Genomic DNA, 17,974 nt, shown 5'->3' on the forward strand with positions numbered 1-17,974 from the left:
GTCAGTGTTCTGCAATAAATAAATTAGAAATGGAAAAGTTCTAAGCTGCACATATATATGATATGCAAAGAAAGGGATATACTCAAAGCATGGTTCAAATCTCTCATTTGCCCACTTTTCATCATCATTACTCACCCATTACGGCATAGGCCTACAACATTATTTATCAAGCTGCCTGTCAGGTAGGGCTTGGCCATTTGTGGATTGGACATGATTAGGTTCCTCAGTGTGTAGCAAGCAGATGTCATAATGTCCCCATAGTTGCTGGAACCTGGAGCCTGGAGGGCCAGGAGACGAGTCACATCTGGGAGCACCTGATTAGCTGAAGAGCAGAAACAGTTTACCATTAAATACAACTAAAAAAAGCTATTGAGTTGTCTAAAACTCAAAAGGGTTACTGAAACTAAATAAGCATTACTCAATAAGGTCTACAATCGGGCATAAGGGGAATATTAGTCACCCTTGGGAGTTGTAGAAACAGATCCCAGTTTTGCTAAAAAGCAAAATTATCAGGTGGGAAGAGCCACAGCAGATCAGCTTCAGGTAGTGATGAAGTTCATGTAGCTGTGACTGTGGGCACCAAGCCTAACCTAACACACCTGCCCCCTCAACCCCAACCAACAGCATTTTACATGAGAGAGATAGCATCATCCAGAGGGTAAATAATTCATTGCTTATTCTCAGTTGCTTTTTAGATCATTAGATAGACCTGCTGCTCTTGAACAAACATGAAAGCACAAAACTGGATGAGAACAGAAAAATATTGAACCAGCTTCTCACCAATGAACACTTTACAGTGGTACCTCTGGCTACATATGCTTCAGGTTATGTCCGCTTCAGGTTACAGACCCAGAAATAGTACCTCAGGTTAAGAACTTTCCTTCAAGATGAGAACAGAAATTGTGCTCCGGGGGCGCGGCAGCAGCAGGAGGCCCCATTAACTAAAGTGGTGCTTCAGGTTAAGAACAGTTTCAGGTTAAGAACGGACCTCTGGAACGAATTAAGTACTTAACCCGAGGTACCACTGTATTGTGATAGAAGAGATTTAAACACTCTGATCATTTAGCAGAGTGGGGCTTTTGAAAAGAAATGACATCTATGAAGAAAAGTGTGTGAATGTAAAGAAAGGAAAATAGGTAGAATACAAAATGGTGCCTACCCATTGTTTTGTGTAGAATAGGGTGTCGAGACATATTGCTCAGCAAGGATGTTCCAGAGCGAACTACTTCAGCATTATTGGACTGCAGAAGGCGTGCTATACGGGGCAAACCTTTCTCCTTTAGACCAATCAACTGGCTCATTGCATTTGACATCTAGAAAAAATAAATAATTAGGCATTTCTTATTTCTAGAGTTTTGGGGTGATAGCCAGTGTCAGGGAGAGGCAAACGGGAAAAGATGAAAGGACAGAAACCAGCAGTTATAGAGAGCCTAAAGAGATTATCAGCAGCTTCTCGTCTGACAGTGGGTCTGACGTAGAGGGGGAGGAGGATGAGCTGGGAACAAGTCATTCTGTACACAGAGGAAGTAAGGGGAGGAGTTTTCGCAGACTTGCATGCTGGGTGCGGAAAAGGAAGAAGAAAGATTAGAGGCAGCAACTGTGCACAAGGGGAAGGACGCTAATTGAAACGCTGGAGATGTACGTTTGAACTTTGTCAAATAAATCAAATGGTTTGGAACTGGCTGGGAGCTTGGAGTCTTATCTCTGCCAGCTAGACAGCTTTAAGCTTCTGACAGCCAGCATACATCATACACAGAGTGTCTACTATCATCAGTTAACAAAGTGCTTTTCCAGATGTCTAACCAGATGTGGAGGGCAAAATAATGCATTTACCAGTCCTCTGCTTGCAGTCAGATTTTGCAGGGCTCCAGCACAGGCCTCCAGGGTGGCATCTTTCTTGCTCTGGTCCATTAGAGACAGATATGTGCGGATGGCATCTGAATGGTACAACCAGCTGGACCCTCTGGGTTTATAGTCCTCTTCAGGAAGAGGTAGGTCATAGTCATCATACTAAGGGTAAATAAGAATAATTAAAATATCTAAGAAGTTGAAGTTTTACAAAAGAACCCCCTTTTTTAACCCATGTTTTGCAAAAGAACCCCATTTTACCTATTTATTACACAAAACTAATATTAAACGGTTTTTGAATATTGCATTTTTGAATTCTGAAATCCACCCTGGGACTTTATGGTGAAAGGCGGGCAAGAAATTGAAATAATCGTCATCCAATGTTGCCTTTAACACAAGGCAATGATGTAGCTCTATGCACCAAATCTCACCTCCAGTTTTCCACCTCTGTTGTTGAAGCAGCCAGTCAGGGTTTTGTCTGTGTAACTGTTCCTGGCCATGTGGTTGAGCTGCGTGTATTTATTAGGCACCTCAGCGTCAAGGCGGTAGGACAGATTGTGAAGGATACAGATGCAGTTCTCCACAGACTAAAACAAAGAAAACGAGATAACCAGTCACTTCTCTCAGTTGTCAGTGCATAAATACTTTACAGGGGGCAGGATTCTTTAAAAAAAGACATTGCTGTAAAAATAATTCTGGGTTTACAATTCTGGCAATGTTAACAAGAGTTATATCAGCTGATGAACGTCTGACTTGTACCTTGTCATCTGGCCGGTTGGCAGCCACACAGTTCTGAGAATAAGCCATTACAGAGTCAATCAGTCCAGGGTGGTTTCTCATGGTCTGACGTCCAACATCTGCAGAACTCAGGTTCCTAGAGGGAAGACACATTTTATAAATCAAAGGGAGAAGTAATCAGATCAGTCAGGCACCTCAGTTACTCTTGTCCTGCACTCACCAATCTCTCTCTTGTTCTCTTTGATTCAATGAGGGTGAAATTCTCCTATACAGGGAGCATGTGGAATATATCGCAGACCTATTCCACAAAATAGATGTGCTCCTAAGCACAACTGTTAGCTTCATGGCAGCTTTCTTTCTAAAGCTAATAGCTGGGATCACAGCTGGGGAATAAATGGTTAAACCTCCCCTCCCCACATGCTGTCGTCCTCAATGAAAATCATCTGCAATATCTACTATTAACTTTCCTTTTTCTTTTTAAGCCCAATATCGGCTGTGTACATATTACTGGCTTCAAACACATCTCAGTCTTTCTTTTGCTCAATTTGGATTAAAGATGATTTGGGGGGGGGGGGCGAGATGACACATCAAAATGGTGTATTTCATAAAGAATGGCAGGACAGATACAGGATAGGTATGGATTGTGGCTAATGTGGAATGTACACTGCTTTCAAAACCAGCGGTGGGAGCACACTGGGTGCAAAGTAAAAGGGAGTGTGTACACAGCCAGGTCTTCTAATAATGCCTTTAGCATTGGGTCTAGCTTGGTCCCAAAAGCTGCATATGCTGAGAGAAACAGGGTGCTTTAATATTAGCTGATTCTAATCATTTAAATAACTATTCAAAAATAATGTTTTTAAGGGGGTGAATATAATATCTGAAAGTTCATTAATCCAAGTACAGTGGTACCTTGGTTCTCAAACCCCTTGGTACTCAGACACCTTGGTTCTCAAACGCCAAAAACCCAGAAGTAAGTGTTCCGGTTTTCAAACATTTTTTGGAAGCCAACATCCAATGCGGCTGTTGGCTATTGTTTCTGGGGCACCTGCACCTTGGTTTTCAAACATTTTGAAAGTCAAACAGATTTCTGGAATGGATTAAGTTTGGTGCTTTTGTTTTTGTTATTTATTTTGTGTTTTTGTTTTTGAGGCTTTTCCAGTTAATTGTGTGGAACCCAGTTCAGCTACTGTTTGATTGATTGATTGTGTGACTAAGGAAATAGATAAAAGCCCTCCATCCAAACAATGACTATCATCAGTGCAGGTAAGAATTTTTTAAAAAAATTTTTAATCTACAATACTGTCTTATTTATTTTATAGTACAGTACATTGATTATTGCTTTCATTTTATTGATCAATGGTCTCATTATATAGTAAAATCCATGTTATAATAGCTGTTTTAGGGGTCGTTTTTAAAAGGCTGGAACAGATTAATCCATTTTGCATTACTTTCTATGGGAAAGTGCGCCTTGGTTTGGGAATGCTTTGGTTTTGGAACGGACTTCTGGAACGGATTAAGTTTGAGAACCAGGGTACCACTGTATTTAATTTAACAATTCTGGTTGGTTTTCCAGGGGTTGCAAGGGAGTCTGAGAACTTTCTCCTTTCAATAGCTCAAACTCATCACCTTTTGCTCAGCTAAATTACCATTAAGTCTGATGCCTGCCAAGTTTCATAACACAACCATTAAGACGAAACAATCTTTCAAAATGTTTGAGGGCAAATGCAAATATTTTGTTTGATCAAAGGAAATAGTGCTGTTTGGATGGTTATAGCTAACGTCTTCAAGACACTGTTTTTTCTCACAAGAGGCTTACTTCACAATACTGTGTCAAGATGCTGAGATTATTATTTTTTAACAGAGACCATTTCTGATACACAAACAAGCCCTAACTAGTTTTAAGATCACTATGGAGCTATTTTTACTGTTTTCCCTTCAGACTCCCAAAGGTTTGAAGATATGGAGCTTGGAATGCTTCCATTTTGCACTGAGTCATTTTATAAGGGAGCTCTCTCTCCATTATCTACCTAAGCAAGAATGGAAATAATTTACTATTGTACTGTGCGTTTACAAGCTGCTTATATCAGCTTGTTAGACCCTTGGACCAAGAAAGCTGCAGTCGCTGATGCAGTTCATCTTTTTCATTTCAGCAAACAATGGTACTTTTAGTTCATGTGTGTGTTTGAGGCTGCTGCTCAATCCCCTAAGGGTGAACTTCTAATTGTGTAGCTCTTCCATTGGCTCATTCAGTGATTCTCAGATGCTGGCAGCCGAGCATTGCTGGAGATCAGTAAGAGAAACTGCAAGTCAGGACTAATACGTTCATGCCAAGGAGTTTGTTAGCTTTTCCTAAACATGAATAAAACTATTGCATGCTAACTAAGAGGCTTCCTACAGTTTAAAAGTGGGTGGTTGTAGAGGACTAGGGAATCTACTGAAGAAAACCAATATGGAGGGCAATTCAAAGGAAAGTCATTGCCAGAGGCAGTCATTAAAATTCAATGAGGAGCAAGCAGAAGGTTTATGTGTTTTTTAACATGCAGGTGAAGAACTTTTGGTCAGAGTACCAGCACACACCTGGTACCTGCGCCTCCAGTCTTTATGCATACAACACAAATACATCTAGATGACTGCAATGAGAATGGTTGAGAAGCTTCATTTTGGGCAGAATCGGACAGTGCTTGATGCAAACTTAAAGGAACTTCACTGTCTGTCAATTTAAAGGCTGGCACTTAACCTTTTAACCTTTACAACCGTAAATAGCTTTGTGCTCAAACTACCACACTTCACATGCTTATCAATGATACTGGGAATTTGCATCTACTGGGCCTGAAATCTCTGAGTCCAGTCCCTATTTTCATTCTGGTTTGTTACTAGAATAGGGAACCAAAAGCAGCGAATCAATGACCTTCTCGAAATACCACTTTCATTGGAATTTTGGCTTACAGTTCCAAGTCTTTTTCAGACATGGAGCTCTACAATGGATTGCTCTACCCAGCAATGGTATGCCTGGTATATATTGAATTTTAAGTGACAAGCAAAAACCTTTCAATTCACCCAAGCTTTTAAAAATTTCTTTTATCTTAAATTTTTAAACTTCAAATCCCACTGCTGGAATGTGAAATGCTTGCAACATTCTAGCGACTTTTGGGGTTGTCCCAATTGTAGACAATTTCTGAGAGTTTATTGTTGACCAATATGGCTATTCTTTGTTTCTTAAAATTTTTAAACTCTTGGACTCTTAATTGCACTTTCCTGCATTATTTGTTTTGTTGCTTTAATTTTTGTATACTGACTTGAAATCATTGATAAAAGACAGTATATCAACATTCTAAATTACATACATAACATAAATGCACCTCAGTTTTTTCAGTATGATCAAAATACTAATATGTCTGTTGACCTACCTCAGACAGCCAGTGGCATTGAAGAATACCTCTGGGTCAATAATTTCTCTTGATCTAGTACTAACACCATCAGACCAGCCAGAAAAAGGAATAATAACACGATCAGTCAGAACAGGAAGAGCTTCATGTATTAAATCTTCTTTCAGTTCATCTGTGGACGATAAGTTCCAGAGCAATCCTGGAAAGCAAATACATGAGACACATTGCTATAGCTTCCTGTCATTCTCATTTGGATTCATAATAATAATAATTTTATTATTTATACCCACCCACTCTGGGCAGCTCCCAGCAGAACATTAAAAACAGAATACAATTTCAGACATTAAAAACTTCCCTAAATAGGGATTCAAGAGGAAACTGTAAAACTAATAGGTATTCTGAAAGTGAGTCTCCAAATGTTCATGGAAGGCATTCAAGCTACAGTCATGTTAAAATAAATTCTACCTGCCTCACTGCCTGCTTATGAATGATACTGGGAATCTACGTCTACTGGGCCTGAAATCTCTGATCCCACATAGCATTATTTCTGTTCTGGTGTGTTACTGGGATAGGGAAGAAAAAAACCAGGGAACCAAAATATCAGTCTAGAAGATTGTCTTTCCTTTTAACAAACTGATAGTGTTTCTTTATTAAATTCCAACTTCTCTTCCACTTGCTGCATTAAATGAAAAAGCACCAATACTGAGGTTTTCCAATACAGTGGTACCTCAGGTTACAAACTGTCCTGTTTATGAATTATTCGGTCTACGAACTCCGCAAAACCGGAAGTAGTGTTCTGGCTTGTGAACTTTACCTCGGTCTACAAACGGAATCCGAATGGTGGAAGGGCACCGGCGGAGGGAGGCCTCATTAGGGAACGGATTTGGTTTAAGAACGTACTTCTGGAATGGATTAAGTTCGTAAACCAAGGTACCACTGTATACAAATATATTGAAGTTTAGTCAATTTTAGGTTACCTATATTGAGGGCTTCCACCTGCACAACAAGACTTCCTCTTCTCTCCCCAATCTGTTCAGGTTTTGGTGGGTAGCACAGGGAGCACAGTGAAGAGATGGAAGAAGTTGCATTGTGAAGGTATAAATCCTTGCACTAATGGGAAACCTTTGTTGGACACAACCCAATATTTATGTACTAATTTGTATTAGTGATTTACTGTTCCAGTTGCTCCAACATTGGTATAAAAGGGTGGGGGTACCTGTCAGCTGCTTCTGTATCTCTGTGCTCCCAGTCCTTCTCAGGAGGCTCACACATTCTCGAATTCCATTCTGACGGCGGGTTTCTAGCTTGTTGGTTGGATTTCTGAAAACTAAGTTTCGGAGGGCCCCAGCTGCAGCCTGTTGCACGTTCTCATCTGGGCTGCGCAGAAGCTCAATAAGCTTGGAAATGCCACCAAGCCGATAGACCTAACAAAGAAGGGATTTAAATGTTTGTTGATCAAAACTGTTTAGAAACCTCTCTTGTTTTTTCTGCAGATAGGAAGCATTCGTGTTGAAGGTTAACATATACTCATTGCAGTGACCAGTGTTGAACTACTACTGGCTTTACTGTGAATATTCATTCATTTAATTTATTTATTAAATCTGTATACTTCCCTTCATCTGTAGAGCTCAGGGAAGTTCACAGCATAAAAATACAAAATAAAAATACATAATACATAATATAAACATAATAAACACATGACAAAGTACATAATAAAAACAAAAACAAAACAATAACGCCCTCCCCCTATATATGTATATGTGCCCCATATAGTAGGTTTTATTGCATGCATAAACTGCTGCTTCCTATTGCACATGATAGCATTAAGAGTTTATAGAGTGTTCCTTGGGGCCCAAAATGTCTTCTTCCTTTAAAATAATGAACCAATGCTTTTGATTGGTTCAAAAGCCACCTTGGTGCAGAGGTCACTCACTATACGTGAAGGAAGGAACGCTTTGCTGATGAGTCAGGGCAGTTTCTGCAATTCATCAGTTCAGGTGATAGCAGTCTAAGTTCCAACATGCCATGTACCGTAAGGGAAAGGGTGTGCTCTTGTTCGTTGACTGCTGAAAGCTCTGGTCTAGACCTCACTTGGTTCAATGACCCTTGTACAATATTATTTGAAAAGGTGGAAGTGAGACTGGAAAGCTTATGTGTTAAAGAGGAAATGGGTGCTGCTCTAGGAAAGCCAGACTAGTCATGATGTAGAAAGTAAATATAAACAACTGTTTATTGCAAATTGTTTAAGTTGTTGGACAGGCAATTAATCAGGATCACTGCACTGATATTTTATGACATGGCACTATAGAAATACTTTTTATAAATAAAAAATAATTCAGAATAAGTGCTTTCCTACTGGTCATATTTATTCCTCAAATACTTTTTATCTCGCTCCTTCCATTGCCTAGTGGATAGGCATTATTGTTTGATATTAGAACAAATTATATGTCCCAAACAGGTACTTTTTCCAAAAGTGTGCAAGATTTATTTGCCCTCATTGCAAGTTTGTTCTGAGTAAATTTTGGAAAAGGATATACCCATGAAGACAGCATGGTTATGTTATTCAGTAAAGTATCATTTTTGTTAATGGCATGATAATATGAATAATAATATTAACTGGATCCTGGCCTGCACCCAGCTTTGGCTAATGGGGATGCAGGCTCGGGACTTGGGCCGTGCTAGGGGGCAGAGCCAATGGAGCAGGTAGACTTCCCTTGCATCCACCCCTTGCCCATTTAAACAACTCACACCTGGGGCACTACCTATTTGTTCCTTCAGCAGCTTTCCCCCCCTGCACACCCACCCTCGGTTTAAGCTTATAGTCAATGACTTTGTTGTGGCTATGGTGGTTGCTGTTCTTTAAGGGGGCCGGGTTGGAATTTGCCCACCGGGCTAACTGGCACTGACCTAGTGGTTTTGCCTACCTCATAGCAATCATCATAACTGGTTGGGCATTGGGCCAATCCTTTGTTTTGGATGGAGGGGAGGTTGTAGTCTCCATCAGCCCCTCCAAAAGCTGGGGTATCCCGTTAAAGGGATCCAGGGGGAGTGGCCATGTCTGCATGCCCAGGTGGGTTCCAGGGCCGAAGGCACTCTCCCAGACAGCGATCCCTGCAGGGGCCACCCTATTTGATGTAAATCTTAGAAACCCCCATCTGGATTGGCCACTCGTCACTTCCAGTAGTTGGGCCGGAAGTATTTTGATTGCCTCATGCACAAGCCAAACCTCTTTCATCTGTATTCAATAAAGTTATGGAGTGTTTTGACCCCCAAACCAGCCTCATTGGTCTCTTATTTGCATGGGTAGGGGGAGGGTATTTGTCTGACAGCTTACTTTCATAGAATCATAGAACCTTAGAGTTGGAAGGGACCCCAAGGGTCATCTAGTCCAAGCCCCTGCAATGCAGGAATCTCAACTAAAGCATCCATGACAGATGGCCAGCCAACCTCTGTTTAAAAACCTCCAAGGAAGGAGAGTCCACCACCTCTTGTGAGAGTCTGTTCCACTGTGGAACAGCTCTTACTTTCAGAAAGTTTTTCCAAATGTCTAGCCAGAATCTCCTTTCTTGAAACATGAAGCCATTGGTTCAGGTCCTACACTCCAGAGCAGGGGAAAACATGCATACTCCTTCCTCCACGTGACAACCCTTAAGATATTTGAAGGTAGCTAGCATATCTCCTCTCAGCCTCCTCTTTTCCAGGCTAAACATACCCAGCTCCTTCAAACGCTCTTCATAAGGCTTAGTTTCCAGACCCTTGATTATCTTGGTCACCCTCCTCTGCACACGTTCCAGCTTGTCAACATCCTTCTTAAATTGTGATGCCCAGAATTGGACACAGTATTCCAAGTGTGGTCAGTGAGAATTTCAGAATTAGATAACCAATTTGTTCTGAAGGAACAAAAGTGGATATCCTAACTGTTTTGAAGCTGAATTTTGATACATTTATGGGATCTGACTGATGCATGCTAACGTTGGTGCTGTTTTAGAAGTCAAATACTCAAAATGAAAGTTTTCTCAGTTGTATTTGCATTTCTGACACAGTTCTTGAAAACATAAATTTAAAACAACTATATTTCAATTATCATTACCTGGAAATAACCCCAAAAACATAATCACTCATATGCATCTGCATCAATTCAAATAACCACATCTGAACCTATGCCAAGAATTTTGAAGTCAGATGCTGATGCTCTGAACAGTTGTATGTCTGGAAGTTTAAACGTAAGTTATTTGCAGAGAAGTAGAGCTTTGTGTGTGCCTAATCCCTACCCAAAAAGCGCACCCAATGCACTAATGGTGAAGCCCCCTTTATACCCCTAGTATTACCTCTTAGTGTTGAATGGACAAGATACCTCTTCCCAATCTGACTTCCTCTTCTTTCTGGTGGAGCTACAGGAAACACGAGTCCTGACATAATTCCACACATTAAAGCATCTCCTACAAAGCCACACACAGCTGAAGTAGTCAGGGATAACTTTACCTCTTGCTTGGCAGATTCATCTTGAAAACAGGTGTGCTGCAGGTAGTAAGCCCCCATGGCATGGTACTTCTCATCTGAAGAACACAGGAACTGGATGGCTTTCTGAATAGTCATTGCTCCATAATCCATCTCATCATTGACTATTCTAAACATTAAAAGGGGAAGGAAATGTCATTCACAGATTCCTAGCCGTTTAATAGCAAAATAGTGGAAGAGCTAAAAATGAGTTACATCCTCTTCTTATCTAGGTGACAAGTATTAACAGGGAAGTACAGGAACTCTGAACAGTGCATAAATCCCACCCTGTAAACTATGTAAACACTATCTATCAACCCAAAAGTTGTAAATATACAACAATAAGATTAAAATAACAAGATTACACTAAAGTTAAGATTCTAGCTACCTCCTTGCTCAATAAAACCATCCCACCATCTCTTCTGTACCATATTGAATGGACACCACTTCCCATAATGTAAAATCAGGCATAGGCAAACTCCGGCCCTCCAGATGTTTGGGACTACAATTCCCATCATCCCTGACCACCGGTCCTGTTAGCTAGGGATGATGGGAATCGTAGTCCCAAACATCTGGAGGGCCGGAGTTTGCCTATGCCTGATGTAAATGATTCACCTAAATTAAAGGGTCAAAACCTTTATCCCATCCTCATCCCTTTTAGCCATAATCCAGCCTCATTTCCTCTTCAGTTCCTATTTTAGCATAAAATTGTCCTGTCATTCTCTTCTACTCACCCACCTAACTAGACCCCAGTATAGAAGTTATCCAACTGGATAGCAAACTAAGGGAAAGGACCAAGTGAACAATCTTCTAAGACATCTGGCTTGCACGGCAGCAATGCAATTTTACCTCATTCTAAATAATAATAATAATAATAATAATAATAATAATAATAATTTATTTATACCCCACCCATCTGGCTGAGTTTCCCCAGCCACTCTGGGCGGCTTCCAATCAAGTGTTATGGTCCCAAAGTACTTGCTACCACCCAAGAGTTGGGTAGCATAGGATAATTCTGTACCAACACAATCATTATAAGCAGTGCTTATAAGAAAAAAGGTGCTGGTACTCACCACGAAGTTGTTACAATAAGTGCCACACTTTTAACATTTGTTGGGGGGGGGGGAGAATATGCCAGTACTGCATACCCTTGAGGACCCCAAGAAAAAAAACCATGGTTGTATACCTGTAGACCTTGGAAATGTGAATGTACATAGCTACATGCTTAAGTTATTTTGTCTTGGAGTTTTGACTAGGAGCTGCAGCATGGCACCGTAGATAGCACGGTGTACTCATAAAAAACTTATTTACATCTGCCACATCCAAAAGCAGCTGCCAAGTTCTGCACTACAAGTGCATATGGAAGATCACGGGTGAATCTTTTTTCTTCAGGTGAATCTCAAATTACCAGTTGTGATTTCCTTTTTAATCATCTTTTCTCTCTTTTTTTGGACTAGAAGCATTGGTATCCCATCAAAGGGATTCAGGGTGGAGGTGCTTCTGTCCAGGCACCCAGATGGGTGGTGACAGGTCAGGTGATCACAGGTGGGGTCACCCTGATTTGGTGTGTGTCATAGGGTGGTTCATAACCTTGGTTAACCCTGCCAAAATAATCAACCAGCAACTGGGCTGGTTGATCCAGGTTACACACCCAGTGCCTGCACCCAAAACCTGTTGACATCTGTAATCAATAAAGTTGTGACCTGTATAAATCTCAAGTGGTTTTCCTGCGTTTATTGCAATTCTACAAGGCTTGGGGCTGACCACCCACAGCTTCACTGTGCCTGGGGCCCACAACCATCTATTCAGTCTTAGGCAAGTCTTAAAATAGGTAATGAGAAAAAAACAAAGTGTTTTTCTGCTCGATCCTGATAAAATATCCGAAGTAGAAATAATTCTATAAGCATGTTGATTAACTGATGGAGCTGGAATATCAGAGCAAATGTTTGGCATACTTAGGTGTAGCAATCCATCCTGGAATGTTTTACACCCAGAGATAAATCAGTTCTCAAGTCTCAACTGATAACCATTCTCAGTCCTCAGCCTGTGCCATATTTGTAGGTACACGGTGCTCTATTATGCAATGTGCCACTTAGTAGGTTTTCAGGACACCAGGAATAACTATGAACATGCATCAGAACATTTTGCAAAAACAAAACAAAACCAAAAACCCTAGAAAATTTACCTAGTGATCATTGCACCAAGCCCCTGTTTCTGGTTTAAGTCTCATTGTTTCATAAAAAAGCACAATCCCTTCCCATTTCTGCAGTTTAGGCAAATTAACATATTTTATTTGAAAGCAAAAGCTAAGGGCTTTTCTACCAAGTAAGAAAGTTACTTTCCGAAAGAATTTTCTTCTACAAGCCACTACACATTCATATCCTAGAACCACTTTGCTTCCTCTATTGTGAATATAGCAATTACAAAAATGTTTTGTAAATATACAAATAGGGCAGCCTCTCAGTTTAGACATGTTCTTTCATAGTTATCCATCTCTGCACCTCTCCTCCTTCTGTGGTCATAAATGGGGGTGGGGGATGTGGTTGCAGGATGACCAGGGACTGACAAGCTTTGTTCCGGACACACTCCATGTGAAGTGACTTTGCCCAGCAGTGCATGGCCTAGAGAGCAGTGAAATAGGTGGAATTTCACCCTCACATCAGGGCTCTTGCACAATCTTATAGGAGGGATCTCAAGAGAGAAGGATGGGGTCAGAGGTTTTTCAAGGCCATTTTGATCTGCGAATTACCCACCCTGAAATTAGAAGCAGATTTAGGGGAGTTTGACCAGCTCAGTTGCAATGGGCATGGAGCTTTGGGGATGTCACCAAAGACATCACAACTATTATTTAGAATGGAATGAGAGAGGTCTCTGCAGAACCAAGAGCAGCTGGCCCATCTCCCCCACTTTTCCTACCTGCCAGATTATTTAAAAACAGTTTTCAATTTGAAGATTCTGTTTTCAGAGGCCTATAGGTTATAGAAGCTGTTTCCCTTGGAGAAAGAATTGGCATTACCAGTGGCATCAAATCCTCTCCAAATTAGATATTGGACTGAATTTTCAAGTTCTACAGTGCTTCAGAACCATGCAGATAGTCTCAATTCTAGAAAGGAGACAACTCCCCAACAAGAACAAGTTCAACTGGCAAGAAGATTCAGCAACCAGGCCCAGTGCTTCAAGACAGACAACTCCCAAATCTGAACCAGTTCTACAAGGTGAACCACACCCTATCAGGAAAGGTGCTACAAAGAGACCACTCCTGAGAGACATTTGGCAGAGGACAGTGTTTCTCACTCAACAGTTATGCTGCTGATGAATCTTCGTGAGCTGAAATGGCTCTCTCATTTTTTAAAAGCTCTATAATAAACCAGATCTGTAATAATATTTTCAATGGTAACTAGCCTTTTCTTAGGGAGAAGTTTGGGCAGGGCAACTAATTTGACACTCCAGAGTGGCAGAATCTCCTCCTCACACACCCAAAAGAGTCATGAGTGGTGCTATAGAGACTAACACATTTATTATGACATAGACTTTGGTGGACTAATATCCACTTTGCCATAAGTCTGAAGTGCTATCCTAAGTTAGCAGGTATGCAGCAGCCCATACTTGTCTGCTTAGGATAACACTTCAGGCCTCTAAAGAAGTAGACTCTAGTTCATAAAAGCTTGTGCCATTTTCTGTTCTTTAAAGGTGCAACAAGGCTTTTTGTAATTTTAAGCTAAAGTTCCATAGAGTTCCAAAACATTTTTCTGTATTCCATGTCACATGCCTCAAAATAATAATAATAATAATAATAATAATAATAATAATAATATACTGCCCTATACCCGCAAGTCTCAGGGCGGTTCACAGAATAAATCTATACATCAGTTTTTACTGGAATTTTCTTTACTCCAAAGCTTAAGACATTTTAAAGTTACCACTAGTAGGCTAAACTAATTACTTGAACCTCACTTAAAACTTTAGTTCATAACTCTTTACTTGGGAAGAACAGATAGAGTAGAGGCATATGTTATTGGTGCTGAATATCTGACTGCCATTATTAGTGTCACAGACAAATGATCTGTTAAATGTGGTTTCAAGTTATATTCTTTAACATGGAATTTTCCCTTTCCAGCTGAGATCCAAACAGTGCAATCCTATGAATGGTTACTTAGAAGCTCTATTGTGTCTAGTCCAACTTGCTTAGGATTGCAAACTAAATGGCTCAAGTCTTGATTCATACAAGCCACATCAGAAAATCAGGAGGCAAAACACCAGAATAAGGTTCTGATGGGATTCAGAATTGGCAAACCTTTTCTTTCTGCATGGTGATGAAAACCAAGTAAATTGCCCTGCAGACCATGAAGAAGAAATCACAAGCAGAAAGGACACACATGAGAACTTACTTTGAGTTAACCTGTCCATAGACTGCATCCTGCTTGCTGCTAGCAACAGGCTGTACATAGACCATGCTGGCAGAGGTGCAAGAGGGGCTGCGGACTGGAACTACTTTGTTTGGCCTTGTTGCAGTTGTAATTCCATGCTGGTTGTTGCTTGTGCTGTTGTAGAGGCTATGGCGATGCATACTGGCCTTGTGACTCACACGGCTTCCACTCTGGTTTCTCCTCAGCGTGCCTCTTGGAGGGTCATAGTAGAGGTCTGGCTCACTCCGGCTACTCTTCATAGTCTGCACAAGGCAGTAATCACTGCCAGGAACAGTTGGGCTACAGACCTTGTTGTAGTTCCGGCTGCCCCAGCCATCCATTTGGCTGTAGGAGCTGTAGCGTTTGTTCTCGGCTTCTCTTTTGAGGGTTCCATTGTACAGCTGGGGGAGATTGGGGAGAGGGAGAAGGGGAAGAAGAGGAAATACAAGGATCAAAGTTAGAATTTCACTTGCTTTACAAAGACCACTTAGATCCCTGAGAGGTACTGAGCACCATGTCCGATGAAAGTAGAGTGGCCATGTGCTCTTATACTGGACAACCTTCCATTCGAAGGGCTGTCCAGTCCAAGCCCAGCTTAAAGATGAAGTACCCCAAGAAGGCAAAGCAGGGGCCTTGACATTGCCCATCAACAGTTACTAAAATGCATCTATACAAAAAATACCCTATGCAAATTTTATGTATTTCTTCTATCTGGGGGATGCATAAGTAACCACTCTAATCAAAAGTAGCATTCCACTCATTACCTTTGATAGGAAGAATGAATGAGCCATGTGACAGCCCAAGACATTTTGCTACCTGAAGCAAAGTCCACATGGCATACCCATCACCAATATTTGGGCCAATTTTTTTTTTTAAAAGGCTTTCTGCACCATATAGGAGGCACTCTTTTTCTGCCACACCTCACCAGTGCTGCTTTATGGAGCCATAGCCAGATCTACAGTCCTCCTACTCATGAAAGCTATAGCGAAAGGGGCAGGGAGTAGGATAATCAGGCCTGAATCAGGCTGGTGCAGCAATGGGGCCTGGATCCCCATACAGCTGTGCCACAGATCCTGGCCTGGCTCATACCCACATGTGAAACACCCCTTTAAGGATACTGCAAAGCCTTCCATGAGACTGGTGGCCAGTGGGAGGCTGCCAGAACTGGATGGAGCCCCTCCTAATCCAACACACAAACACACATCTGGTAGAAGGACAGTTTAGGTTGCTCTGGACGAAACCAATTCCTGCCTTCATCTAGTCTCATAATGGTTCTGCCTAAAGCAAGTCATTTCACATTGCTGGTGAATTTCACTCTACTCAGCACCCCTCGGGATTTTTCTCATCACAGCGTTACACATTAATATGAACCAAGTGTATTTTTACCCCTCCGCTCTCAACCACAAAGTAGAGGGGAAAGGACAAAAAGTGCAAATAAAATAGAGAATTGCAACCACAGGTCAGAGCTGCCTGAGCAATTCACTGAAGTTCAGTGCAGCAATTTAAGAACTTCCTAATTACCCCCCCATTTCCCCCCCACCTCACTGAGGCTTTTTGCATCTACTTAATGAACATATGTTCAGGAATTTGGATTTGTGAACAATTTCAAGTATGTCCTGGCCTACAGTGTAAACATGTTGAACCATCTCCAAGCCTGGAGTATCTCTAACCCTGTCTGGCAAAGTAACTCTCTTAAGAGAAGGAGAGAGACTGTGAAACACCTTAATATGGATTCATTCAGTCCAAGGCTTTTTGTGTGCTCATTTGAAGGTTACTCTTTTACAACACATTTCAAGCAGAATATACATCCATGTATCCATGTAACAATAACAACTTCAGTAATTTGTGCTTGAGCTTGCTTTTCCCTCCATTCTCCCACCCCCCTTTTCTTCATGTACCATGTCCTTTTAGATGGTGAGCCTGAGGGCAGGGACCTACTACAGATATTTGTAAGCTGCTCCACGAGGCATTCTGCCTAAAGGGTGGGTTTTAGAAATGCAATAAATAAATAGCCAAACCAGAATGTGCAGCAGCATCCCATGGTGTTTACTCAGGATAAGTAAATCCCACTGTATTCACTAGGATTTTTGCTTTCAGTTAGCACACATATTAAGGCTAGATCTAGACACATCAAAGAAGCGTTTCAGTTAAATGCACTGTAAACTCATACAGAGAAATCCAGTAGTGAAAGACAGGACCCCACAGTGCCATCTGTTGTCACAGTTTTATATCGCATATACAACGCATTTTCTTTACCAATCTAGCTGAGTCCTAAGTGTCTGTGAGACAGCTGCTAATTATATCCCTAACATGATGCATTCAACCAAAGTGTTAATGTCATAACTTCTGAGTTTGTTTTTTAAGCATGCACACCAGTTTTGCTCTACTGCAGGCTTCCTCAACCTCGGCCCTCCAGATGTTTTTGGCCTACAACTCCCATGATCCCCAGCTAGCAGGACCAGTGGTCAGGGATGCTGGGAATTGTAGTCTCAAAAACATCTGGAGGGCCGAGGTTGAGGAAGCCTGCTCTACTGGATCACTAGGATTCAGTGGGTTCTCTGAGACCTTCTCCCTTGTGTAGAGTACTATTCCAGTTAAAATGCACCCAAATTTATGCCTAAGTCTTCCAAACTCAGGGAAGAGTTTCGCTGACACAAAGCTTGCCCTGACAAGAATGTGTCCTTGTTGGAGACAGAACATTTTCCTTTCCTGATAAACATGAGAAGTGATGGCCCTCTCTTGTCCATCTTACTGAGAGACCATCTGCTATCTGACATGGCAGGAAAAAAAGAAAAGAAAGCTGAAGAGCAAAAGTAGATATATGCTTTCAGTATAAAATAGCAAACTGCAATGCTGTCTATTAAAAAACAAACCATCAGCTAGAATCTTGGGAAAGAACGAGATGCAGAACCTTGGAGCCTGTGATATCAGGGTTCAGCTTATAGCAAAATTCAAACATTGGTTTTGATAATGAGCTTCTTTTAACACCATAGAAGCTGTTTTTCCACATCTCTGCAGGATAAATCTTGTGCATCTCACTCCACCCAAGCTGTGCTTGCATTGACTTGTTTCTAAGAACTTGTTTAGCAGAAAGGTGTC

General features: G+C 41.2%; 1 protein-coding gene across 1 annotated transcript in view; it reads right to left on the bottom strand.

The window, feature by feature from the left end:
- The window catches only part of PKP1 (plakophilin 1), a 48,093-nt gene that overhangs the window by 6,625 nt on the left and 23,494 nt on the right, over nucleotides 1–17,974 (bottom strand). The window contains exons 3-11 of the mRNA XM_079981890.1: nucleotides 14,858–15,276; nucleotides 10,455–10,599; nucleotides 7,189–7,396; nucleotides 5,994–6,171; nucleotides 2,608–2,722; nucleotides 2,280–2,435; nucleotides 1,834–2,010; nucleotides 1,160–1,313; nucleotides 136–322 (exon numbers count right to left, since the gene is read on the bottom strand). Of these exons, the coding sequence (XP_079838016.1) occupies nucleotides 136–322; nucleotides 1,160–1,313; nucleotides 1,834–2,010; nucleotides 2,280–2,435; nucleotides 2,608–2,722; nucleotides 5,994–6,171; nucleotides 7,189–7,396; nucleotides 10,455–10,599; nucleotides 14,858–15,276 (1,739 nt within the window). The remainder of the gene's footprint in view (nucleotides 1–135; nucleotides 323–1,159; nucleotides 1,314–1,833; nucleotides 2,011–2,279; nucleotides 2,436–2,607; nucleotides 2,723–5,993; nucleotides 6,172–7,188; nucleotides 7,397–10,454; nucleotides 10,600–14,857; nucleotides 15,277–17,974) is intronic.

The sequence above is a fragment of the Podarcis cretensis genome (assembly GCF_951804945.1).
Source record: "Podarcis cretensis genome assembly, chromosome: 6".
Classification (NCBI taxonomy): Eukaryota; Metazoa; Chordata; class Lepidosauria; order Squamata; family Lacertidae; genus Podarcis; species Podarcis cretensis.